Source organism: Lichenostomus cassidix, chromosome 3, assembly GCF_008360975.1.
Source record: "Lichenostomus cassidix isolate B80296 chromosome 3, HeHo_3.0, whole genome shotgun sequence".
Classification (NCBI taxonomy): Eukaryota; Metazoa; Chordata; class Aves; order Passeriformes; family Meliphagidae; genus Lichenostomus; species Lichenostomus cassidix.
In genome coordinates, this window is record NC_139483.1 from 78,677,093 (window position 1) to 78,703,215 (window position 26,123).

Sequence of the window (26,123 nt, forward strand, 5' to 3'; positions counted from 1 at the left end):
GCAAATTGTAGATTAGCAGCCCCTGGTTCCCTGCTTCCCTTATCCCACATGAGGTGGAAGAGGAAATATGCTGAGTCCTGAAGTCAGGTTTCTGAGTAAACCCAGGGGCAAAGGGAGTCTTATGTGGAAGCTGCTGGAACCCATGGCATTGTTTGAATTAGCTCTTCTGACTGTAGTGCCACCTGGATGAGTCTCTTTGGAGCATGCACAGTCCATAGTCAAAGACAAGGCAGAGCCATGGACTCTAGTCAAAGATCTTGGGCAGGCTTGAGCAGAGTGGGAATACTCTATTTACTTTTGGCAGCATCGGGAGCACTGCACCTTGCTGGGACTGCCATCAGAAATATTATAATCTTAAGTAGCTGTCTACCCCAGTTGTATTTTTTTAAGTTTCTATCATCATCATCACCATCATCATCATTATAATTTATTTTTAAATAATGTTTTAACATCTGTAGTAAAAGATTCTGCCAGCATCTAAATCTTTGTGTCATTAGAGTTATGTACTTTTTATTTCTCCAAATCCCATCCTTTCTTTCCTGAAAACATACTCCCCTGGGGTCATGTTTTCAAATGCCAGGCTTACAGCTGCTGTCTTTCAGGTTAACTTCATCACTTTTCTGCTCTGAAGGCTAATTCACATTGGATACTGTACAGTTCTGTAAGTGGCCCAAATTCTCTCTTCTCTGTAGATGCTATTTTTAACTGTAGTGAGTATTGGAGCACAACATTTAACTAACAGGCATTGACGAGCAGCTTTGGACTTGGGCATGTGAAAGAGTGCTACAGAGGCTGCCAACACTGGATAAAGACTGTCATGAGACAGTGTTTTCCAGAAGGAATTCTTGAAATAAGCCTAAATGTTGGTTTACTCCTACAGTTGAAGGTTGACTGTTCAGAACCCATCACATTAGCATTTCCCATTTACAGTGATTATGAACACTGTATTTTTCTGTATTTTAATTATTTTCCTACACTCTTGTGCCAAACTGGGCTTTTGAGTCACTATAAAAATATATGAGGCTTTCATTATTCTTTTATGTACAGCAGGCTGGAGTTGGCAGATATTAGCATCTGTCTTTCAGAATATTTAAAGACTTCTACAAAGTAACATTTTATAATCAGTAGTCATTTAGGAAACCATATGCTAAGCATGAAATAACACCCAGTATTTATAAAATTTTATGTCTTTTTAGGATTAGTATCTTACCCACCATTGTCATTCACATGCTGCTAGTATTTACCTTTTTTATGAACTACATCTTGCTCATGTACAGCTCCAGACTTTCAGAGGTTTACTGTTCTCTTAATTCTCCTGTCCTATTTTTGATCTTTGTTTCTGATTTGGTCTTTATTTTGCTTCTTAAAAACGTTTCTGTTTAAATATGGTTTGAGTATGCCACATCTAGAAAATGCAAAACCCAGGTTTGTTTAACACTGATGAATTCAGTCTGACAGTCAGTAGCAGCTGCTATTTCAGCATCAACTATTTTATATACTGAAAAACATGGCTCTGCATTGCAAAGTAATGAAATTCATCCCTCTACAAAGGGAAGGGTAAAGAAAATGAACAAAGCTGTCAACAGCTGCATTTCTTAAATCAGCCCATCTCTTGTACTTATTAGGCTTCAGTGTTCTTGCAATGCAAAGGAATCTGCTAAGGTAAGATGTAATGAAAACTTTGAGCACATTTTGTGTAAGGAAAGGAGACCATAGTGAACAGTTACAATGGGAAATGTGGTGAAAAAAGAGCAGAATGTTCTTTGGGGAAGATATAGGTACTTTTAGTTTCTAGTACAATGTTTATCTTGTATTGCTTTTTATGATTTTAAAAATAGGAGGGAATTTCAACAGGGACCAGGGAAGTAGTTTACCTCTTTCTTGCCAAGTGTAGGAGTTCGGAAGAGTCTAGGTTCAGAAATAAACTGTGTCTGGCCCCTGAGATTCTTTTGTTGTTATTATTATTAAGATTGTTGATTTAGGCTGCCTGGGGAAGTGAAGTCACCTCTACTGTAACTCTATCTACAGTTCATTATTCAAATAACAGTTCTGAATATGTAGGGTTGTGAGAAAAGTTTGAACTTTTTTTCATTAAACATGTTTGGCATTTTCTGAGACATGTTAGATTGCCTCCTGTTGTTTTAAGAAGAGGAAAGAAAGGATTATTCAGTTACTATGACACATTTTCCTAAACTGTTCTTTAATAGAAAATAGACAAATACATTGCTGGTGGAACATTGCTTCCTCAAAACATAATAAACAAATGCTCCATTTAATTCTGTTGACTTTGTTCTCATAGATCAGAATTCTAATAAAACAGACCCAAATTATGTGATGTAGAATGACCTCCACATAACTGGTAAAATTTGCTACAGTGTAGTGAGCTCAGTGACCCAAAATAGATCCACTCTTTGTTGAGTGGATCTTGATGTCCTCATGTGGGCTCCCCCCTCACTCTTCACTCTTACTGCTGGAGTGATGAGAAGAAAGGAGGCATAGTTACTTCTTTGCCTAATTATTCCTCTGCTGTAGTTTCATACATTTTCCAGCTAGCCGAAGTGGGTGTCACTAGAAGTGTTCACTTTGGCTGTGCTGAGGGCTGCCTGGGGCAAAGTGGCTGTAGATGAGCACTTCTGTGTATGTGCTTAGGCATGTTCTGTGTTGGTCTGCACTGTGCTGTGTTCAAAATGAACGTTCATTAGAAGACTGATTGGAGGCTGCAGGCTTCAGGTCTGTTTTACCTTGCAATTTTGGTGATTGGCCTTTTAAGCCTCAGCAGTTTATTGCCTTGCAAGAGAAGATAATATGTATAACTGAGAAACCAGTTCAAATAGAAAGGACCATACCGTGTTGTAAAACCTATAGTTGCTTTTCCGGTGAGCTTGCTAGCCTGGACTCCTCTGAAAACATGTGCAAGGGAGCTTAATCCTGCTTTCCCATGAGTTGCTCTTCTTCTTAGAAATGTGAACATGTGCATGCTGAAAACCAAGCAGCATATTCTTCCCAATTTTTTTCCCTCTATCTGCATTAGCAGCCCCATTGTGAAGTGCTTTGTCAGACAGGTGCACATCCTGCAGGCCATCTCTTCCTCATCCAGCAGACAGGGTGTGTGCCACTGGTGTGACAGTACTCATTTTTAGTATTAACATTATATTTAAATGGATAATTCAGTGATCTTTCTGGATTGAAATCCATGTAGAACTGAATCTAGTTTAAATAATCTAGCTTTTCCTATGCTTCATTCTTCTTGTAGCTGGGCAATGACAGCCCAAAAATAGCTATAATGTCTGCTAGGTGGCCAAATTGCTGGCTACCTTTTCAGCTTGTCAGCCCTGTCCCACCTACAATAACCTTATGCAGTTGGTACTTTCCCTAGCTGTAGCATGACCTCATGGAAAAGCAAAAAAACCACATGTAATGCTACCTTTTGATGGCTGTCTGGAGGTAGAATTGCCAGTGAATTAAGTCCCAGTAATATAGGGTGAGTGTTCTTGTGGCTGATGCCTTTGCAAGCTAGGGGTCCTCTTGCCAACCTGGTGAATCTACTTGCAGAGAACACCTTACAGGAGAAATGTGTTTTAGTTAAAAAGATGGAGGATGATGGAAAGAGATCTAGATAAAAGAATAAAAAATTCTTCTCTTATTCTGTCCCCTTAAATCTAGGAACATCTTCATGGTCAGGCCAGTGTGTCCAGAAATGTTTTGCTAAACTACAGAAAGAATGGAGGGAAGGGGAGAAAGAGGGGAGTGAAATGCTTTTGACATCACTATTTACACTTCAGCCTCTATTTTCCATTGTGGCTTGAATCTCATCCTGCTTGAACAGATTTCTGAAATACGCTCTCAATACTTATTCAAAGGTCCTTACAAATGTTCTTACAAAATTCCTTCTGGAGCAGGCACCCTGCCTTTATTTTCCTCTGCTGGGGAATTTATTCCATAGTGACCTCTCTCCCTAGCTTGCAAGGAAGTGGTCATTGGCCTGGACTCTGACTCTTTAGAAAATCAATACAAAATCTTGCTTCATTTAACACAAATCAATTGGGTTGGTGTAAATTGGAGAATGGAGACAAGGAGAGGAGTGATCCCACAAGATAGCTTTCTTCCAGCACTCTACGCTTGCTTTCACACACTCGTCTGTCACAGCTAGCTGTCTCTGAGGCTAGAAATTTTGATAAGATGTACTTTATGATTTAACAGTTTACAGGGTGTTTTATACAGTGACTTATGGTACAATACATCAGAAAGGGAGCATCATTGTATTTTTCTTAGCTGTTTTATGGCATTTCACTTTTTTCAGGTAGCTGGCTCACAAGTAGATATGCTTGTGTGCAGTAAATACCAGAACTTTTCAAAAGTGTTACAAAATTAACCCTCTGGTCCCTGAGGACCTGTTGCTTCCATTGCGACGAAGAAATTACTTTGCTGACAGACACTACTTATTAAGAAACAATGGAGATATGTTACTATGCAGCCTGGTGTGTTAGTTTTGAGCATGGGAAATAGACACAGAAGGAGAATTAATTAGAAATGCCAGGATGAGAGAATTTCTAGTTCTGGGGAAAAATGCATAAAATGAAATACTTTGGTTAATTACATCATGTCTTACATTGCTTTTTATCCTAAATTATAAACAATTTCCGTTGCATATTTTTGACATCAAAGAGAGAAGACACTTAAATAGGAAATTGAATAAAAAATTCAATACAAAAATATGGAACACATGGTAATGTATATATAAACATACCATTTAATATGTTTGAAATATATAAACATGAAATTAAATATAATGTTTGGACTGATTTTGCTGTCTTGGTTAGTATACATTTAACACTGCAGGGAATTTTTTGCTTGACTTGATATTTATGCAGTCATATCTGACAAGCATTTTCCTGATTTATTAGTTTTATTTAGACATATATGACCATGTAACCACTTGTATGAATATGGTCATATTCTGATAGACTTAGATTTCAATTATTTTTCAATAATTTTCTCTAAATTCTACTTTATAATTTTTAAATTAGGCAAAGGGAAATGCTTTAGGTTAATTCTAGAAGTCAATGACTTATACTTACTCATGCAGAATTTAATTACAAGAAGGCATCTTTAGCATGTACATCTTCATTGATGTTTTCTCCCTGGATTCATGGATTTTTAGAGATTGCATTTTTCCACTATCTCTTGTGAGAAAAGTAGATAAGAAATTGAATTAAATTAACTCAGAGTGGTCCTGAATGTGTATCTACCTGTCAAGTAAACTAAATGAAGAATGAAATGCTTAACAGGGGAAAAAGATACTATATCGATTTTGCTTATGTAATGAACAGAAAATGAATTGAAATTTACACTTTTCTATAATTTTGTTTTAAACTCTTCCATACTGGTAGAACTAAAGGCCAATTTTTAAGCACTCTTTGGAGTAAAGATTTGGTCTGTTCAGTATTGAGGATCTTCTCTCTGTCAAGAAGAAAATTTCCCACTTTTGTAATTCAATAGGGCAATCTAATGAAATAAGGAGACTGTTTTCTAAATGCATAACTGAATGCTTCTGATTTATTTTATGTAATGATAACATATGCCTTATTTTAGGTTTTGTTCATAGCTTAAAGATTCAGCCTATTCTTGTTTGTAAATGTTAGGACTGCTGGGGCAGTAGTGATCACTGTCATAAGAGGAACTCATTTTGTGGTCAGGGACAACTAATGAAAACATTTGAACAGATCAAGCGCTGAGTGACTTGTTTTCAGACAGGACTCTTACAGGTTCTCTCTGCTCAGTAAAGCTTTACTGAGTTACTTGTTCTCTGACTTCTCCTAAATGCAAATGAATAATTTACTTACTCATACAAAACTGAGCTCTTATTATTGAACTGAGTTTATGTATGTTGGAAACATATTTGCATAGATTTAATGTATTATTGAATTGAATTACACTTTATTTGTTTATTTATATTACATTGGTTTATAATTATTTAATTGCCTCTTTATATGAAAAGTATTTTTTTATTTGCAGAGGTCTCTTTATTACTATCCATGATCGGGGTCACATTGCTACAATGCTTAAATCCTGGCCAGAAAGTGTCATTAAGGTAAGTCCAGTTTTAGTTGCATAACAAAGCTGATGCTGTTTTGTACTGAAGGTGACTTGGTTAAGATATTTTTTATAAGGTTTTTATCAGTTTAGATTGTGGTGATTTCTTAAATAACTTTTTTCAACAGAAAGAATGCTGTTGCAGCCAAAGTTTGAGGCATTTAAACACTTATCTGTTTAGCTATAGGCATCCTTTACTGATTAATTGGTTGATTACATGGAATATTATGCATGGGGGAAAAAAAAAACAAACCCTGAATGGCTTTTCTGCATTTCAGGGTATCACAGAGTGGTTGAGGTAGGAAGGCACTTCTGGAGGTCGTCTAGTCCATCCTCCTGCTCAAACAAGGTCAGCCAGGACAGGTTCCTCAGGGCTGTGTCCATTCTTTGAGTGTAGAGTATCTCCAAGTGTAGAGACCCCACAAGATCTCTTGGCAGCCCCATTCTAGTGTTTGAGTTAATAGTTCTCCACTTACAGTGTTTCATGAGCTCTATCACAAAAAATGCCAAATTTCCATCTAAAATGGCTTGTCATCAGTAGGACAAGGAGATTATTGTGGTGTCAGCTGTTTGCCATACTGAGCACTTCTCTCCTTTACTACGAAAAGTCTATTTTTATAGCATAGGCAGTTTTGGGGGTTACTAAGTTATATTTCTGTCAGGGAGAACACATGCTTTCTGATATGTATAAGTATGATGGAGTGTGTTACTTGCTCAAGGGAAGAAGCACATCTTTGAAGGGTAAGAACCAGGTAATTGTAGACAGCCCTGACAAAGGCCAATAGGAGTGCTGGCTCTGGTTCTGCTGAAAACAGACATGACAAAACCCAGGAGTTCATGCTTCTTTTTTTGTGGATAACTTCCTTTCCCTTCCTATTCTATTTTCATACTGTTGACAGAAAAATGTGAGAGGGAACAATGCCAGTTCTCTTGTAAGGTAATACTAAATACCTCTCTTGGGTATTCTTAAAAGTTTTATATTAAAGTCCCATTTACAGTGAAGCAAGAGCCTAAAACAGTGTACCAAAACCACAGTAAAATACAGTAAAACAATCTTTTGCTTTTGTTGTACTATTGATTTGTTTGTACCTGTTAGAACTTTTACATGCAAAATAAAAAATTATGGTAAGAAAATAATTGAATACTTAGTACATACAAGCAAAGAAGTGATTTTTACAGTGGCTTTATTTCTTCCTCCAGGCTATTGTGGTGACTGACGGCGAACGTATTCTTGGCCTTGGAGACCTTGGCTGTTATGGAATGGGCATTCCTGTTGGTAAACTGGCACTTTATACGGCATGTGGAGGAGTAAAACCTCATGAGTGTCTACCAGTGATGTTGGATGTGGGAACAGATAATGAGGTAAATCCTTTTCTGAGGTGTACTAGGTATTAGCTATTTGAAGGGAACTGTATAAAAGTGGAATTATAAAAAGTAAGGGTTGTTTTGTTACAGTACCAGCTTTGATTCTGTGGAAACTAAAAAGTCATAAGAAAAATGCCTTATACTAATATACAATGTAGATATACTCATCCTAATGTGCAGTGTAGAATCTTTTGTAAGGCTTAAGTAATTAAGGATGCTGTTGTCTCTAAAAATGTGCTGCATACATTATACGTATTAAAATGGTATAGGAAATTTGGTCTCAAGAAGAGGAGGATGATAGAGTTAAAAATACAATTTAAGGCTGCATTCTTTCTCCACTTCTGTCACAGAATTTCTCTACAGTGATTTCAGATGTGAGTTCTAAATTCAGATTCAGAATAACTGTGCCCCTTGTTTTCGTGAACTGCTTGAAGCTATAGTCTGATCTGTGCTTGCAAGGTGTGTCAATATACATCAATTGGACATTCACTTTAGTTATAAAAAGCACTGTAATGCTATAAATTTTGCCCAAATGAGGTTCTATTGCTTCAAATAGATGGACCTTACCCTCTTTAACTTGGCTTCCCATTTGTGTGAAATGCAGAGATTTAAACTTGTTGAAAATTGGTTCTGTTCTTTCCAGTACTCCTGGGACAACTGGTTAATTACTTGGTCCTGATCTTCATTATTTTTTTTTCTAAAAGAGTATTTGAAATTTGAAGACTCTGAATTATATACATTTTTTAAAAACCCACCTTCAATGTATTTATGCTTTTGTAGAAGCAAACACATATTATAAATGATGTCAGTGTTAAACTTTATCCATGCATGATAAATGTTATCAGAGATTTATGTGTATTATAGCGAAACAAAACATTCCTGCATCAGTAAATTTAGCTGGGGCTTCTGGATTGTTGGGTTGGGTGTGTGCATCTTCAGCTTTATACGCACTCCCCCACCCCTGCCCCAGTGGGGTCATTTAGACAACACATCATGAAAGCATTACTGAATGAGAAATGCCTGCTACCCTCTCTCACTTTCCCCCTAGAGCCCACTTCTAAAAGTGGACAGACTTTCTTGTGAGGTGTATTTGAACGCTGTAGCAAGTAGCCATATCAAATCACATACAAGTCTCATTAGCTATAAAATGTTTTTGTTTTTGGTTTGAGCAGCTGGGCCAGTTTTGTAATCTATTAATGAATTTTTCTAGGCAGTTAATTGCATCAGCTACTTCTGATATTTCAACAGGCTTTTCATTTTGCTTTTGTGCTTGTGTTTCATTGTAATTTTAAATTTTTGCAGCATATTATTTGCTTGAAAGATACCAAATATCTATATAAACATGTAGCAACAGCAAAACTGGCTTACCCATGCTAGTAGCCCAACTTTCATGCTGTTGTTCTTGTGACTAAGCATTGAGTTCAGTGTGTATGAAAGAGTGGCACAGACAAAGTGTTAGAGTATGCATAAAATTTGTGTGACCTGGTGTTGGTTGATGCTCTGAAATACTCACCTTTTGATCAGGGGGATGCCTTTTGTTTTTTCAGTTTGAAATATGGCTCCTTATATTCAGACCATAGGGAATGAGACCTCTGAATTCTGTTCTTGGGTTATGAACAGGTGGGACTTTGTTGCTCTACCTCTTGGCTGGTCAGACTACATGGGCCTGATCATATTCATTAATGGGATCTTGGCTGTAGTTCCTTTAGTCAAAGTCAGGGATCCTTGGGCACCATCTCTCTTCATTTCTTCCCTCTGACACCCTCCCTCTCACCCAGCAGCATATCCCCATTCCCTCCTTAACACTTGTGTTCATGTAGCCAGGTGATGAGTCACTGTAGAGAATTGAAAGGACCAGAAAGCATTCACATTTTGCTGGCCAAGCTGATTATAGTAGGTCAAGCTGCTGGGGAATTGCACTGCCATTTCTTGTCTTAAAATCTAAACCTCTTGAACAAATAACTGTATTTTTAGGCTATATTTTCTTACTGTAGCCAGGATTTTCCATAATAAGACACAATAGAAACCACTCTCACAACTTATAAATTGCACATATAAATAATAGTTATGCTGAACATGTTTTTTGAAATGTGCAGATGTTTTCCATTTAGATTAGTTCTTTCTCCCATTCTTTGGGGGCCTCCCTGCTTTAAAGGAAGTTTTAAAAATGTACTTTTGGCAACTATTATGTGGAGGTGCACAACCTGCAAATTCTCCATAAAGATTAATTCTTACTCTAAAGCAGATTGCAAAAAAATCCAACTTCACAAGTTCTTATCCTGTATTGTTTTGTTGTGTACCGGACTCAAAACACTAACTTTGAGGAGCAACTCACTCCCTTTCAGATGGTTATTAAAGTCCTAGTTACTGTTAGTTTTAACAGCAGTTATTTTTAGTTAGGGTATTATCCTGTTACTCATAAAATCAAGGGGAAAAAAGAGAAGCAAGTAAAGCATTTTTTGCCTAGATAATAAGCAAGAGAAATGCAAACTGCTTATTTATGGGTAAAAAACTGACCTAGTAGAAAATCCCATGTAACCAAGCTAGTAAATGGTTCCATGTAGTCCATGTAGGACTGAGTGTCCAAAAGAAGTGGTGCTGATGGCTGCCAAAAATAATAGGCCTATTTTGTAAGGTACTGACAAGGCAAGTAATTACTGAGGAACATTTTCATTCAAAGTATTTAAAATATTGTTTGGAGTACTGTTAGTTATTTACTAACAGTAAATAACTGTTAGCTAAGATCATGGCAATCTCACTCAAAGTTATGCCTTACCAGTAGCCATGTATTTTTTAGGTGTGGGGATGGCACTTCTTAGGTGGGATTTCAACGCAATTAAAACATACTCAGTCACTAGTCTGAGTGCTGATATGAAAAGTGTTGTTGGAAATTCTGAGGTGATATGATCTCTGGATCCTGAGTGTTCATCTAATGTTAAATCACCATGCAATGGTTAGAGAAATAGACTGTAGAAGAAAAATGAATAGTTGTCAAGATACAAACAGCTGCAATTTAGTGGAGACCTACCTGAAACACATGTATTCAGCACTGGAAGAGGCATGGTTTAAGGACAATGGAAGTAATCAAGCTGTATCACAGGGAAACATTTTAACATTAAAATGTGAGTGATGATTTTTTTCTACTTAAAAGATGTGAATAAACTCTCACAAAATAAAAAATGTTGAGACAAACCTGGTTGGTTAAAAATCAGTCTGTCTTTTAGGGATGTGAAAACTGGCAGTTTAATAAAACAAAAAACCCAGCAAAGCCTAGTAATAGACACCAAGTTCAAAATATATATTTATAGGCAGTAAAAAAGCAAAAGAAGCTAAAGAACGTAACTTAATGAAAATAATTATGAATAGTAAGAATGAGGATTTCTGATTTATATGATACCCTTCCTTTATGATGATACATATGGAAGTATTAGATTGTCATAAATTCGGTAGATACTTCTTAAAAGTAAGTTTCATCTATCTTGGCAAGAAGTCCTATTTTCCATTTTATTAACAGCAAATGAATATGTTGAACAAAAGCTTTAAAAGTTTGTCAAGATCTTTAAATCAGAATGTCCTAATAAAGCTTTGTCAGTTCCTTGAAAAAAAAGCTTTGGTAAAAGCTTTCTGTACCATGCTGAGCTGGATGAGGATGAAGTACTAGTTTTCTCTTAGGTGTAGCTGGGATGAATTGAAAAAATCAGGAAGATTGGGTTAAAGGTAAGGCTCTTATTCAAAATACAGTGATCCTGGTCTAATGCGAGTTTACAGATTTTTGGTTGATTTATTTTTTACCTTTGAAAAACATTCAAATTAATACTGTTTCTTTTAAGAAGCTAGACCCATGAAAAAGCAAAGCAGGTCTCCTGTGTTACAAGAGTAAATGCAATTTAAAATATGTATTCCTATGAGGAATAATAAAATACTTGTGGGTTTATGGTATCTCAGGGTTTTTTTTTCAGCTCTGCAATGTTTCATATCTTTATCAGTGACTTGGAGGCAATATTTTTATTGTTCCAGGGTCACAAAAGAGACATGGTTTAGTTAAAGTACTATTATCCAGACAGAGCAGCAATGAAATCTAGCAAGACTGATGGCTCGAGTTATATAGAAGTCAAACTAGTGGTGAAAGGGTTTCTTTTGACCATAAAAATTTTAATCTAATACTGAATGCTTAGCAGAAGAATGAGAACTGTGTTTATTTGATACCTTAAAAGAGAAGCTCTGACAAGTTCATGGCTGCCAGGCCCAAATCTAAACTGATCTCATGTGTAAATTCAATACTGGCAATGGCCAGTTGTGGGAGATTTGGAAAGATTGTGTGTTAACATTTAAACTTAAACCATTTACCATAAATTTCAGTTTAGGTAGAAAGCATTCAACTGTTTCAAACAGTACCTTCACACATTGTGGAAGAGCCAAGACAACCCATTTTGAAAGGAATTTTTAGACAGACAGTTTCCAATAGAAGACATCATGGTGCTTTGAGTCCTGGACAGTGCTACATGCTGCCCATCAGGATTTCCCAGGGGTGAGAAGTCATTCCAGCTGCAGCTGTGATGACTGCAAGGAAGCTGGACACACCAACATTCCCTTACCCTGTGTAGACACAGCTAAATAGCTGATTCATCCATGTGCCCTTAATGTACAGACAAACCATGATGGGCCAGTTTGCTTTTGAAAAATGAGTATCTGAACTGTTTTTTATTCGTATAACTGTTGGTCTCTTCTCCAAAGTAGTAAGAGATAGGATGAGAGAAAATGGCCTCAAGCTGCACCAGGTGAGGTTTAGATTGGATATAAGGAACAATTTCTTCACAGAAAGGGTTCTTAAGCATTGGAACAGACTGCCCAGGTAAGCGATGGAGTCCCCATCCCTGGAAGTATTTAAAAGCTATGTAGCTGTGGTGCTTAGAGACATAGTTTAGTGTTGTACTTGTCAGTGCTGGATTTACAGTTGTACTCGTTGATCTTAAAGGTCTTTTCCAACCTAAGTAATTCTATGATTCTGTGATTTAAGCACTGAAAAGTGCACAAGAGAGAGAAATATGCAGGGCAGTTGCTAGGACAGCTGCTCCTTCATCTGCAGCACCTCAGGGACTTGTGGGCTGCTATTTCAAGTTGTTTCCTGCATGCTTGCTTTGGAATATTTTTTTCTCTTAACTTACTAAAATATTGCAATGCAGGAATGTGATGGTTCTCACAGTTGCCCTAAATAGGTCAATGAGCGTGCCTGGGCTGGCAGTTCTGACTCCTCTGGAGGAATGACAGGCATCCATGGTGGAATATGCAATCCAGAAAAGCTGAGGTGCAAATTTCAAGCTCAGTTTTTCAGCTTATCATAGTTAGCTTTCTGTATCTCCCCAAATTATTTCCAATTGTGGTAAGGATTAGTAGCAGCCTTCTAAGATTCATATTCTTGAGGAATACCTACACATAAATGTACAAATGAACACTGTTGGGAAAACAGAAACAAACCTGCTTTTATTATTCATATTTCAACCAAAATAGAAACCTGGACAGTAGAAAACTGATTATAGAGGAAACCTGCAATTCCATACCTTATCAATCTAAAGATATAAATGTGTCAAGTATATAATGTAAATTGTGCACAGCTGCAGGGATTTCTAAATAAGAGACAATCACAATTTGCATTCGTATGTACAGTAGTGGCACTTTTACACTTTTTTTAATGTAGTAAATATTTAATGGGAATGATTATGCTCTCTGATTTTAAAAAGGTCCTGCTGCCTTCGCCTTGAATGATGATCATTAGAACTGGAGACAACATTTCAGTGACAGTTTTACTGTAAAATCATAGTAACATTTCCTTAATTATATGAATAGGTATTGGTCCTATTTAAATAAAAAGGATCTATTTTTGTGTCTGGTGCATGTATAAGAATCTCATTTCTAGGTTATATTCACCAGTGTGTTCCCCAGTAGTTTTGCATATTTCTGCAATACAAATGACACTGTGTGTGATCCAAACAGGTTTCCAAGGTGTGTAGCTTTTCATTTAGGTATGCTAAAATGTTATTGACCAAATTAACCTGATTGATGGAAAGAGGCTTTTTTTCACATGTTCCACAAAACAGTCGGGCTGAAGAAGCTGCTCACAGGTAATGCTGTGGCCAGTGGTGCTGAGTTCCAGGCACGAACATTTGTAAAACTATTGATGAAGTAAATATTCTGTGGCTTTTAAAAATTTTTGGCTGCTGCCTGTCTGTGCCAGTCTGGTAGGAGATAATTGCACTTTCCTTTACCATTTCAGTTCTATTTTACAAGTGGATTTTTCCCCCTTAGATCTTGCTGCTGTGCTACCTTTGCTAGTAATACACAGGCAGCACAAGAGCAAAGGAGAAAATACATGAACATTCCTTTTTCTTCCCCTGTCTGAACTTCCAGTTGGCAAGAAAGTAGTACGATTGGATACTACTTTTCCTAGAGTCAATGTCATCAGCCATTTTTTCTATTCTCTTTTCAGTGTTCAGAAGTACTGAAAAGTAAAGTGATTTCTGAATTTAAACTCCTGTCTAGCCCATTGTGAAGGAGAAAAAAACCCCCACATTGTTTTATTTTATCAGAATTGGTAGTGTCCTTCAAAATCTATTCAGTTATTTGAAGTGGACTGGGTGTGTGTTAGAAGAGGGAATGGGAAAGTACTTCCGCTTTTATAGATGCATGTTCTAAAATTGAGGGGTTTACTGTCACCTTTCCAGTGTGTTTCAAAAGGTTCCACCTTAAAAATAAATATGGCATCATCAATCGCTCCTAAACATGCTTTATTTAAACAGCAAGAACACCTGGAACTATGCCAGCATCCATATTGCACTTGCAGACCTAAAAATTCATCTGGGGAAGGGATGGTACTTACAAGAGCCACCACTTTCCCTCAGTGGAGGAACTGGTGGGTGACATGTTTGAGTGGGTCACAAGCATCTGACAGCTGATGTCCTTCAGTAATTTTTGAGGGTTTTCCTTTTCTTGCTCTTTAAAGATCTTATTGAATAGCTATAATATGTCTTTTGAAAAAAGATATACATTCGTACATGTAATGAAATTCACAACTTGAAAATTTCAGTCAGTGTTTTAGTCAGTTTTAACTCAGATGGGTTGAGAATTTGTAAGTGCAGTAATAAACCTAGGTTTACCCAAGATAGGTTTCCAGGTGTTTCAGTCTTCTTAAAGACAGCCTCTTTGGGTTGGTCTTCTATTTTGTCCATAGCCCTCTGCAATTTTTTAAATTACTATTTCTTCTGTACCTTCTGTCTTATTATGTATTTCCTTGGTTATATTAAACCTTCAAGAAGATTGTGTACAAATGTCTTGTGCTTCCTAGGGGATGCATTCTACTAATGATGTATTAAGAGAGCTGAAGTACAAAACATTGCCTACCCCTTTTATGAAGTAATTGTGCCCAGAGGGGAAGAGCATTTCCCACAGTATTTAGAGCTGTTAAAAGTTTTGACTTATTTGCAAATGTAGAAATTCATTTGTGATTCATTACCATGGTGTTCCCAGGGGAACATATTGCATCATCTCCCTTGTTTTCATTTAGCTGCTCTTCTCATATTTTGTTAGGCATCAGCAGCTATGAGTACCAGTACTTTTACCTATAAAACTCAAATATAAATGGGCTCGGATTTTAAGCATTTATTCTCTTTAAGTATTTTTCTTGGCTTCATAATGTGTACACTATCAGCATTTTCTTTAATGTTGCAGTCACTTCTAGTGGCCTTTGTTCTTTACTATTAAAGTAGGAAGACATTCCGTGTTTACATTACTACTGTTATAGTGCTCATCTTCTTTTGCCCTAATATAGGGATGAAAAATACCTTGATCTACACTTCCTGTCAGTAGCAAAAATACTTATAATCCTTTTAAAATAAATTTTAAAACAATGGGGAAAGATTTTTCTTTCACCAGGGACTTACTGTTGTGGCTGTACAACACAACGTTACTGCAATTGAAAAAATCCATCCAGTTGTTCTAGTATAATTAAATTAAATTAATAATTCTAATTGCCTTTGCCTAAAGTTCTCTTATGCTTTCATAAAATACTAGAGATGTGTTTGCAGTCTTCTTGTAATCATCCAGCCTTTCCATGTTGCCTGTGTACTAAACTCAAATCCTAACTTTTCTAGTATACCCACTAAGGCAGCAATGTTTTTGCCTCTTTCTTTCCCACACTTAAGATTCAGTGGAATGGACAGATATAATCTTGTGTTTGAATTATTAGTTGTGAGAGTTGGGGGCCCCTTTGCCAAACTAGGTAAGCTCAGAACGACTTAAAAGAGACGTGGAGCTTGACAGGCATCTGAGCCCAAGCTAATCCTCCTAGGCTAATTTTGTGAAGAACAGGTGCTGCTTCTTGTAAAGGAACTGTCTCAAACTGGCCTGATGAATTGTATTTTAATTTTTTTTCCTTTTTTTTTCCTTGTTGACTATGGAAAGACTAGCTATATGTTGAAGTATCCAGTATAGGTTCTTAAGTTAGCTAGCATGAATTCATACTCAGTTTGCACTTCACTTGCCTCGCTCTGCATCTGACATGTGCTTGCTGTGTGACTGAGGGGACTTTGTTACAGAGACTAAAACTTGGTTTTGAACTTACATCAACCTCTTACTAAACAAGCTTGTTATCTTTGAGCAGTGTCATTCTACAGCTCTTTTAGAAATGCCATTCCACAGCTTAGTGTGTGAGAAGACCTCTGCAACTGTCTGCTGCTTTTGATCCATTGTCATCCTTTGAACTTTGTCATTTTGGCTAGGAATATATGGTATTTTTTTTCTGAGACTGTTAATTTATTGTTGTGAAATTTTCTATTTATGATTGTTTCTTTTGTGAAATGTTCTTTTTCATTAGACCACGGAAAATGTGACAAAGCTAGGGGGTTCGTCAGATTTTCACATTTACCAAACAGCATGTTGGTAATGCTTTTTAAGACCTGACAAATTGAAGATGGGAGAGTTTTAAAGAAAGAATATAGATGGTGACACAGGATTTAAGTCTCAGTTTCAGCTGACACTAGAAAGAATGAGCTGTGTACTGATGTTTCAGGCAGTTCTGTCAGTCCATTTAATTTCTTACTTCACTTTTTAGAGCAAGGGGATCTATGAAAGAGGGTAGAAATAAGTGTCTGGAAATGCTTATTTTGGATAGCATGCATGAATATGCATAGACCAAATTGATGGCAGACTTTGTTTGAACATACATTGAACATTTCCAATTCTTCATGCTCAGAAGACAGCAACAGATAGTGTTTGCTTTGGTTGGCTTTCCTAGTAACTGCTAACTATCAACTTCCTCAGCAATTTCACAGACAGTGGAGAAGACAAGAGGAAGAATGGGCACAAATGTAGCTATTATCACAAAAGGTGGGGAAATCTGTGTTATTTATGTCTCCACAGAAGGCAAGCTAGTGACTGGGACAAAGCCTGTCACGCTTGAACTGTAAAGGTGCTCTTACAAATGTTGGTCTTGCTCTAGCAAGTCTACTTTGTGCACAGAATTACCTATCCTTTTTTTTTTCTGGTAATAGGACAGATACATAGCTGAGATGCCAGCACCAAAATAGTATCAACATACTTTTTTCAGTCAAAGGGACACTGTTGATGTGACTTGTTGATGTAGGAAGAGGTCCAACCCTTTTGGCTCTAGTAAAGAAAATGTCTGAGTGTCAGCACAGGAGACAGGGATGTCAGGGTCAAAGGAAGAACCATATGGGAGTAGCTTATGAAAGTAAATGAAGTAACTAGACGTAAGTTTAATAAAACTGAGGAGAGGTCACAACAAGTGGTGAAGATTTATAGTTACATGTGAATGGAAAGAAGATAAAAACAAAGTATCAGAACTGTTGGTGTAGAAATGAGAGGTACTGGTAACCTAGAACAAGATTTTCAGTTTTGTAAATGATATCTGTTGATATGTTAAAATTCTGTTCGATTACCTATTTGATGGAGTTGAGACACTGCTGTCATAATGTGTGAACTGATATAATATTAGCAAAATCATCTTTATTAATAGAATATTAAATCTGAATGGAAAAGGTCTTTGAGGGTTTTTTAAAGTTTATGTTATTTTTGTCATTTTCCAGATGAAGGAAAATTATTAAGATGGCCTTCTGAATACTGCTAATTAATAACAAAAATTTACTGGAATCATCTTCAAAACAATAAGTCTTTGCTCTTTGCTGATTCACTTTGTTGGTGGTTTTCTGTTTTGTTTTGTTTGGGTTTTTTTCTTTATTTTTCTTGATTTTGAAAGCTGGATGACTTCTTATATTCAGACATTCCAGCTACCTATCCTAAACAAAATTTGTAAGTGTAAGTGCATGAAAATAAATGGAATGATGTGTGTTGCTTTGCAAAAATGGTGGAGAAAAGTTTGATGTATTTAAAATGCTTGAACCACCCCAGTCAGCTGTATCTTGTCACTTGCTTGATTAAGCGAAAAAATATAATATATTAATATAGCTACACTCCTGCTAACTTTGCAGGAAAAGAAAAAAGTATCTCCAACTTCTATAAAGCATTTCACTGAAGCTAGACTTGTTTTTAGAGTAATATACAGGCTACTATAAGTACTATTTGGGCTCTTCTTAAAGATTATTGTTTGGCTGCCTTCTGTGATTTATTATAAGCACTTATTGCTGGACCTTCAAGTAGGTTTTAGCATGTCATCCCTCATGTTTTTTGTGAGCAATAAACTTTTGAAAGTTTGGTTGTGGTAATCTATTTCTATAGCTTCCAGTTCCCATTATCCATCAACTATATTGCAAAGTGTAGCAGTGAGTGTTTTGTTCCAGGTTTCCTGATGTGTGACAGGGCGTTAGACTGAGATTTTAGCCATGTAGCTGCTGGGGTTCATGAAGAAATTGTAGTCATTAACTCTGTAGTGCCTGTGGGGGGTCAGTTGTGTAGGGAGCTTAATGGTTCATGTGAACCTTTTCTGTGACTCAGTAAAAGCTTTCACAAAAAGTAGATACCACGAATTTTAGGAGATTTCTTGTGAGATTTCTTCTGAAAATTATATGAATAAAATGCATGAGATTTCTCAGATTTCTTTGCTTTCTGACTATTGTTTTTGTGTTATAATATTAGTGATTACATGCAGCACAATGTGCTGAAGTCCTAAATGATGTTGGATTCTTCAGGACTATTGTTTTCTCAATAGGCAAATGATTAAATTTTTCAAGAAATGCAACTGGCATGCAGACAACCATTTGTTTTCAGTTTTACTGTATGAAAGAGTTATGCATGCTAAAATTGTGTCTGATGAAATGTTCCTCCAAAACCATGGTTCTGAGTGTCTTCCAAGTTCCAACTCAAATTACAGGCATTTGTGGAATTGGCATTGTCCCTATCCCTGCAGACAGATGTTAACATCAGGAGAGTTCTCTCAGACTTTTAAACATACTGCAGAGTATTTGTCTTGCTGTTTTGTTTTGTTTTGTTTTCTTAAAATACACAATGAATTAGTCCTCTCTGCTCTCCTTACTTACTGTGCTAGATATGGTTCTGGCAGCAGGTTGAATCATAGAATCATTTGGGTTTGAAAAGACCTAGAGGATCATTGAGTCCCACCATTAACCCAGCACTGCCTAGTCCACCACTAAACCATGCTCCTAAGTGCCACATGTACTTTTAAATACCTCCAGGGATGGGGACTCAACCGCTTGCTGGGGCAGCTTGTTCTAATGCTTGAGAACCAGGTCTGTGAAGAAGCCTCTGTATTCTACTCATAGAGATAGTGCCCTGTTCATACAAAGCATTCCATTATTTTCAGATTGGCACAATTAACACATAAAACTGATCTTTCTATACTTTCTCTCAGTATTTTTCCAAGATTAGAAATATTTCCTCTTCATCCTGGTAATCACATGCCTTCATTATGAGCTGATTGCGACAGCTGCTTCTTGGTGTATAAGTTAAATGCTGATTTAAAAGAAGGACCTGATGAATCCCTATGGTGGTGGTACAGAAGCATGGTACTAGGAGAACTCCAGTGCTATAAAGATCAGTCTAACAAGAAATTTATTATTTTAGTTTTGAAGCTAACTTTCTGTAATAGAAAATGTTGACACAGTTGTATGTTTAGAATTGAAAACCTTCTTAGTTTTTCATTTTCTAGTATGAAAAACTGTCGAGCGAAATTGCTAGCTTTGAAGGCAGCTTCTTCTTCCTTCAATTACAGTACTTTTGTAAACAACATCTAATCCAATCCTCAGGAAAAGGCCTTCTTTTCTCCTTAGGAACAGTGCATGACTTGTGGTGGACATGCTCTGATACTTCAAATATTTTTGAGAAGTTAAACTGGTTGAAAATCATCAGTGTAAACTGTTTGACCTGAAAAAAGATTCCAATGGCATTTAAATTTCAGTGGAATTACCATCTTTTTTTTGCTTTATCTGTTGGCTAGCAAATTTGTAGTTGAGGTATGTTTCACTACTCAGCTGTTCCCAGGTCTCACCTTTTCCTGCCATAAAGATCAAGGTGCATACAGCAGTTTTTGCAAGATTGTCCAATAGGTTTACTGCAACAATTTTTTTAATATCAGTGGTAACTTACTGAAAAAGCTTTATCATTGCTGTGTGAATCTCTTATACTGTGTACTGGAAAGATGAGCAGATGGAACAAAAGCCAAATTTCTCTGAAAAATATATAACCCATCTGATGTCAGATGTATTAGTGCTTTTAAAAATGTTTAATTTTTAGTATTCAATATCAAGTATGACAATATCTAGTTAGCCCAGCTGTACTGTGTACTTGTCATTTTCAGAGCCAACCGAGTAAAGAGGCTCAGGTATCATTGTGAATTCCAGATTATTTGAAATGGAAAAGTTAGCCTAAAAAGGAACTTCTTGGACACATGCATCATTAATGGACCCCTGGCTGTAACCTGTATTGTGTGTTTCAAGTGCTCAGAAATCTTGAATTACACCTAAAAATCAGAAGAGAAACTTTCTATAAAAGTATGATTTCTATAAAGTATTTTATAATTCCCAGCATTTTGGAAGTAAACTATGAGAGTGACTCAGGTGTACCTGGAGACCCACACTAGAGGGCAGCACTGCTCTCTGCCCCTGCATCATCAACAGCCCTTGAGCTTTTTATCCATTACTTTGTTCCACAAACTGACTCATGGACACTAATGAGTCGTGTCCCAAACACAAATACATTGTCTGACTTGAACAGACAACAGCCTCTTGAAAAATCTGAAAAATCAAGTGCATCTTGCCCCTTGCTGCTGCAACTTTCTGTCTTTGGATTTTGCACTTGGTGCTCCCTTGTTAATGAAGGCTCACATAGCCACACAATGTGTATCTCAGGTATATTCATAAATGCTACCGTCAGGGGTCTGAGTGGTCTTTAACTTTGGATGTTCCCTCACAGGAATGAGTGTGACTTCCTGGAAGAGCATTTCTGGTAGCCATGGCACAGAATGAAGAAATGCAGGCAGATGGTGCCGTGCAAGGGGCTGGAGGCTTGTGCCCCTGGGCACACAGCCACTGTCTGCCCACAGCACTCACACACTGGGGCCTTTATTCAGTGCCACATGCATGCGCCGGAAACATCCCACAGAATGTCCTTGGCACAGCCTGGCTTTGTGCAGTCTTCTTGCTTGGGGACGGGCTGTGGTAATTTCATAGCGTGTTACAAGATTCCTTCATGAAGCATTCTTTCCAGCCATTAGAGGGATTTTTATTTTGTTGTTAAAGTTCGCTGGAGCTGACAATTTTTCAGCTGGGCAAAGCTGTCTGCGTGCGTGGGAAATAACTAGAATATAAGCAATAGGGTTCAGTGAGCATTCAAAGCTGCAACTGGTAATTCTTCCTCAGGTTAAGAAATGAGTAAGCTTCCCGAGCAGAAGCAAGCGCAGGATGTAAAGGTCACGTTGAGACTTTAATAAGCTTATGAAATTAAAGAAGTTGGATTGAATAAATGAAGCCTGTCTTTAAGGAGAAATAATTGAAAAAGTGTAGTCTGGGTGTGCAAATCTGTAGTATTGTTATGCACATATGAAAGAAAATATAGTGTCTGTATTTTAGCACAACCTTAAATTTTTGTAAACAAAATTTGAAATAGTATAACTTTTTTCTGTTACATTAGGATATTGATTCACCAGAGTATTATAACATTTTATATTTTGAACTGTCTCAAAAATTCATAATACTCTTTGCAGATAATTTTATTCCACAGAAGTCATTCCCTTCAAGCACTGCATTCAAGATTGATGACAAGGGAGCACTATGAATGTATTATCTTTTAAACTCTTGACTATTGAAGGTCTAGAATTTTGTCTGAACAAACAAGGGACAATTTTTAGTGATGTTTTTAGGATTACATGTGGGAAAATACTAATTTTAGTATGGCTGTATCTTTGTCTCTAAAGAACTGGCAGACACTTGGTTTTGGCAAGGTGAGCATAGCTGGGCTCAACTGTTAAATGTCTAGTGTGTGGGCTTTTTCCTCCTTATTTTTATAGCTAGAATGGCCCATTGTGATATCCATTTTTGGCCTCCTTATTTGGAATCTTTTGTGCCATTCTGTCCGATGGAGGATCCCATGGAGGAAACTGAGGGGCAAAGAGAGCTACTGCTCTGTTTTGCCAGTACCTGTCTTGAGGATGTCCAGATAAAGTGTTAGCTGAGACTCCCAAAGATGAGATCTTCTTTTAAGGAGAAACAGAGGATAAGGCTCCTTTTTTCTTGTGCAAAAAGCCTTTTGCTAATGTTTGTAGATGTCTTGACAGAGGTCTGGTGTTTAGATAGGAGGGGCTATGATCTCTTCTTAGTATGTCATATACCTAGTGTAATTAAAAAAACCCAAAATTAAAAAAAAAAATCTTTAGCTCTCTGATTACGCAACTTATTTTTGCAAAGTATTCTACACCCTCAAACCCAATTAGTAGCATTCAACTTATCCAAAATTTACCTAGCTTTTGGAAACACAGAATTTGCTACACATTTTAAAGGCATCATCCTGTATTTCAGACTTCAAAATAAACTTACTCGAAGAAAATAATGACTTTCTAGTCTATGGTAAATTGAAGTCCTAAACGCTCATTTTAATGCCATGAAAAACACTTCGCAGTTGTAAGCAGTTCTTGAAGGACAGAAAGTTGTGATTCAGGGTGTTAGTGCTTACAAACCAAAAATTTAAATGAACACAGATTGATTACTGGGTAATGTGTTTTGATAGAAACTAAAGTTAAGTTCAAGACGTTGACATGTTCCTATCTGGCTAACTCTTTTATTGGAAGAAGTTTCACATCAAGTGAAATTTCAATCTTAGGGAACAAACAAAGAAAAGTTCAGAATAGCCAACTTTCTTGCAGAACAGAAACCTCCCTGTGCTCACCAGCCTTTCCCCAACCTGTTAAAACTGAGACAAGAAGTTTACAGAAAGAATTTACAGTGTATTAATGCAAGAAAATATTAAGACTTGAAAAAGCAGCAGCCTTCCCCTGGTGTTCCTGGTAACTCTGTGCCCTGTTAGACCAATTATGCTCTGAAATGTGTTTAATTTCTGGCATGTGGCATGTCTTTGTCCCAAAGCATCGGATGTCTCATACAAATACAGTTCTCTTTTAGCTTTATAACTGGGGCTCTAGTGCAAATCATTTGCCATTGTAGAACTGCTGGAGGGTTTTGACAGTTTAATGGCATGGGTTAGTTGCTGTTCTGAAGCACTACCGTACACCAAACACTGTCTAGGTGGCACTGATTGGGTCTGAACAATCCCTGCTTCATCTTTGTCAGTGGAAAGGCTCGGGGTCTTGCAATTTCACCTCCAATTTTCCATGAAGCTGTTCATTAAAGTATGTATCTGTTCCAAAGAAACATCTGAGTGCCAAGTTTGAGAATAGATGACATTTCAGCATGTTTGTGCTCAACTGATGAAATATTTAAGTGTGCAGTTTTCTGTTTCTCACTGGTTTGGCTTTTGTAGCTAAATTAGAGCCAGGTGCATGGCTCAGCCTTGCTTGAACTTTGATGGTTTGCTGATCTCTTTACTCTAAGTAAGATGGTATAAACAGCTTGCCTTTTTCTTAAAACCCCCAAAGGTCATTACAGTTTTAATACGCTCAGGTGGTGCTTCAAAGAACTCGTTATTTTGTACAGCTAATTCTAAATAGATCTACATGATATTTCCACTACCAGAACTTCAAATAAGCCTTTATTCTTAGAGAACCCTATTTCTGTTAAAGCTTGAATATCCTACATCGGTAAACCTAAGTGTTTTAGAACTCTTTTTTCTTTTAGCCTTAGAATAAACATGTCTAAAATAAACTGGTATCAACTTTTTCAGTATCATATAATATGCATAACAAACCCACTAACCTGGAAAAAGGAGAGTTATGTTTTGAGGGAGATTTGATTTCTAAAAGAACAAAACAAAGTCTAAGCTTTGACAACAAGCTGTGTAACAAAAGAAACCCAAGTCCTTGAGGAAAAGTACCTAATCATCGTGTCAGTTTGACATACTCAATTGTACGATGGAACTCTTTTTTTGGTAATCTGTTTTGAAAGCCATGAAATAGTTGGTAGCAAATGTTAATCTCTCAAGATGTGTGAACCCTCTAAAAAAAACAAGCACCACGGTCCTGGTTTGCATGGTGTTGACCTGAATAAGGGGATAATGTGCTTAAGCAGCTTATTCATTCTTCAGTGCCCTTTGGGAAGGGAACAGCCCACAATGGTTTGCCACTCAGGGCGCAGACGTGATCACTGTTCTTTTCACTTGCTGAATGTTTCATTCTTTTGTGTCTGCCACGGGTTTCTTCATACGTTGTTCCAAACAGGACCATAAAGGAACTTTTTGGGGCTATTTCATGTCAAACTGTAACGTTTGTTAAGCAGAATGCACTGAGCTGTAAAGGAATTTTGAACTCTGAGTATATAGCCGGCCAAGCTTTTCATCGGAGATGTGTTGCTGAATTAATTGTCTCTGCTTGTGAGACTTCCCAGGCTAGAGGTTTATACGTACTCCAGAAACACTGTAATAATTGTTTTAAATATTTCACAAAATTTCAGCATCAAAGATAGGTGAATAAACTCAAGCAGTGGTCCTATAAATGAAACTGCTTTGTAGCTCTGCATTTTAGTGTTGCCTATAGATTTAAATGCTCACAGACATGAAAAATGCAGAAGTAGCAAAAGGAGTGTAAGAGCCTACATACGTTTCAAGGCAGTCCCACAGTTGGTTTAGCACTTTCTGAACAGAGTAATTTTGATGCCTGTTTCTGTTGAACTTCCAAAGAACCACTGCCCATCTAAACTGCCTTCTTGAAGGAGTCAGACAGATTCAGTCTGGCTGCAAAGTGTTTTAGAAACTTCAGAATTTAAAAAATAAAGGGGCCAAAGATTTTTTCTTCATTTTGAGCACTGTTTTATAAAATGACAAAACAGACATTGCTTAATAAAAAGCTTGTTGAAGCTCTTTGAAAAGAGCAAATCAATTTAGGAAGAAGAATTAGGGGAGTTGGAAAGGGATTAAGTTATTTACTCTGAGTTGGACAGCAGAATATGCAGTATCCTTGCACAGGACATGGAATAGCAGAAGCCTACTGGCTTGGAAAGCTGCAGCAATGGGATTTTAGAAATGAGATTGCTGTTTCTGAGTCCTACCATGATATTCCTGACAGAGGCTCCTGCGGCTTGGCAGCTCTTCTTTCCAAACTCGTGTGCTCAGTCTGGTGGGAAGCATGAGACAATTCACAAACTTGCCTGAAGCAGTCACGTTGTTAAACAGTTAATTGGCACTTACTGTGAATTTATCTCCAAGAGACAGAAATTCATCCTTGATTTTTCAGATTTTCTTGAAGTAATTTTCAATAACTAGACAAATTTAAAATGGAAATGAAAAATAATTTCAGAAATAGTTTTTGACTATGAAGTTTGAAGTAATTATATAAAAACAAGAAGACTATGCAAAAGGGACAATTACTTTGACAGATACCGGATCAAACTCTTCCTGCAGTATCTAGAATGGGTACAGAATTATTATTTTTATTTTGCTGCTAGAATATTTAGAATAATGTAAAGACACAGGCAAAATTATTTCTGAAAAAAATATGCGACTTAAACACAAGTTCTAGAATGTGTTGGTGAAGGGAATAAATAAAATATTTACAATGACTTCACCTTAATTACCAAGTAGTTTTGATTTTGAGCTGTATTCATGTGTCACTTCAAAAAGTTGAACTAGCAACTTCTGAATGGCTGTAAGTATTACAAATTGTTCTGAATTGGTGAATAATTTAGCCAGTTTTAGAAAATTCAGCTTTTAAGCCTGCTTGATTTTTTAAACATTCTAATCTTGTATTTTTTACTTCTTTGTGGAAGTGGAGAGAAAAGTGAGGGAGAGACAAACATCTCTAGCTATAGGTCTGCATCAGGATACCCCCAGAGGAGGGAGAATACCACCAAAGATTTTTAAGTTTCATACTGATTCAAAACAGTCTTTAACAGGGGCTTGTAACCCAGAGGGTTTTTCTCAGTTTTACAGTGTGAAAAAAAGCTGGGATGGGAATTAAGGCAATTCTCTAAATTTCAGAAATCAGATTTCTGTTTCCCAGTCTGGATCAGGCTAAGAAAGCTTTCCAGACCTTTTCCTTCATTTTGCATTCTGAAGACTTTCTTGGAGGACCAGTTGGTCTG

At 36.9% G+C, this 26,123-nt stretch overlaps 1 protein-coding gene across 1 annotated transcript in view; it reads left to right on the forward strand.

Moving 5' to 3' along the window:
• ME1 (malic enzyme 1) overlaps positions 1-26,123 on the forward strand; it is a 155,030-nt gene that overhangs the window by 61,082 nt on the left and 67,825 nt on the right. The window contains exons 4-5 of the mRNA XM_085056428.1: positions 6,016-6,091; positions 7,294-7,455. Coding sequence (XP_084912554.1) covers positions 6,016-6,091; positions 7,294-7,455 — 238 coding nt within the window. The remainder of the gene's footprint in view (positions 1-6,015; positions 6,092-7,293; positions 7,456-26,123) is intronic.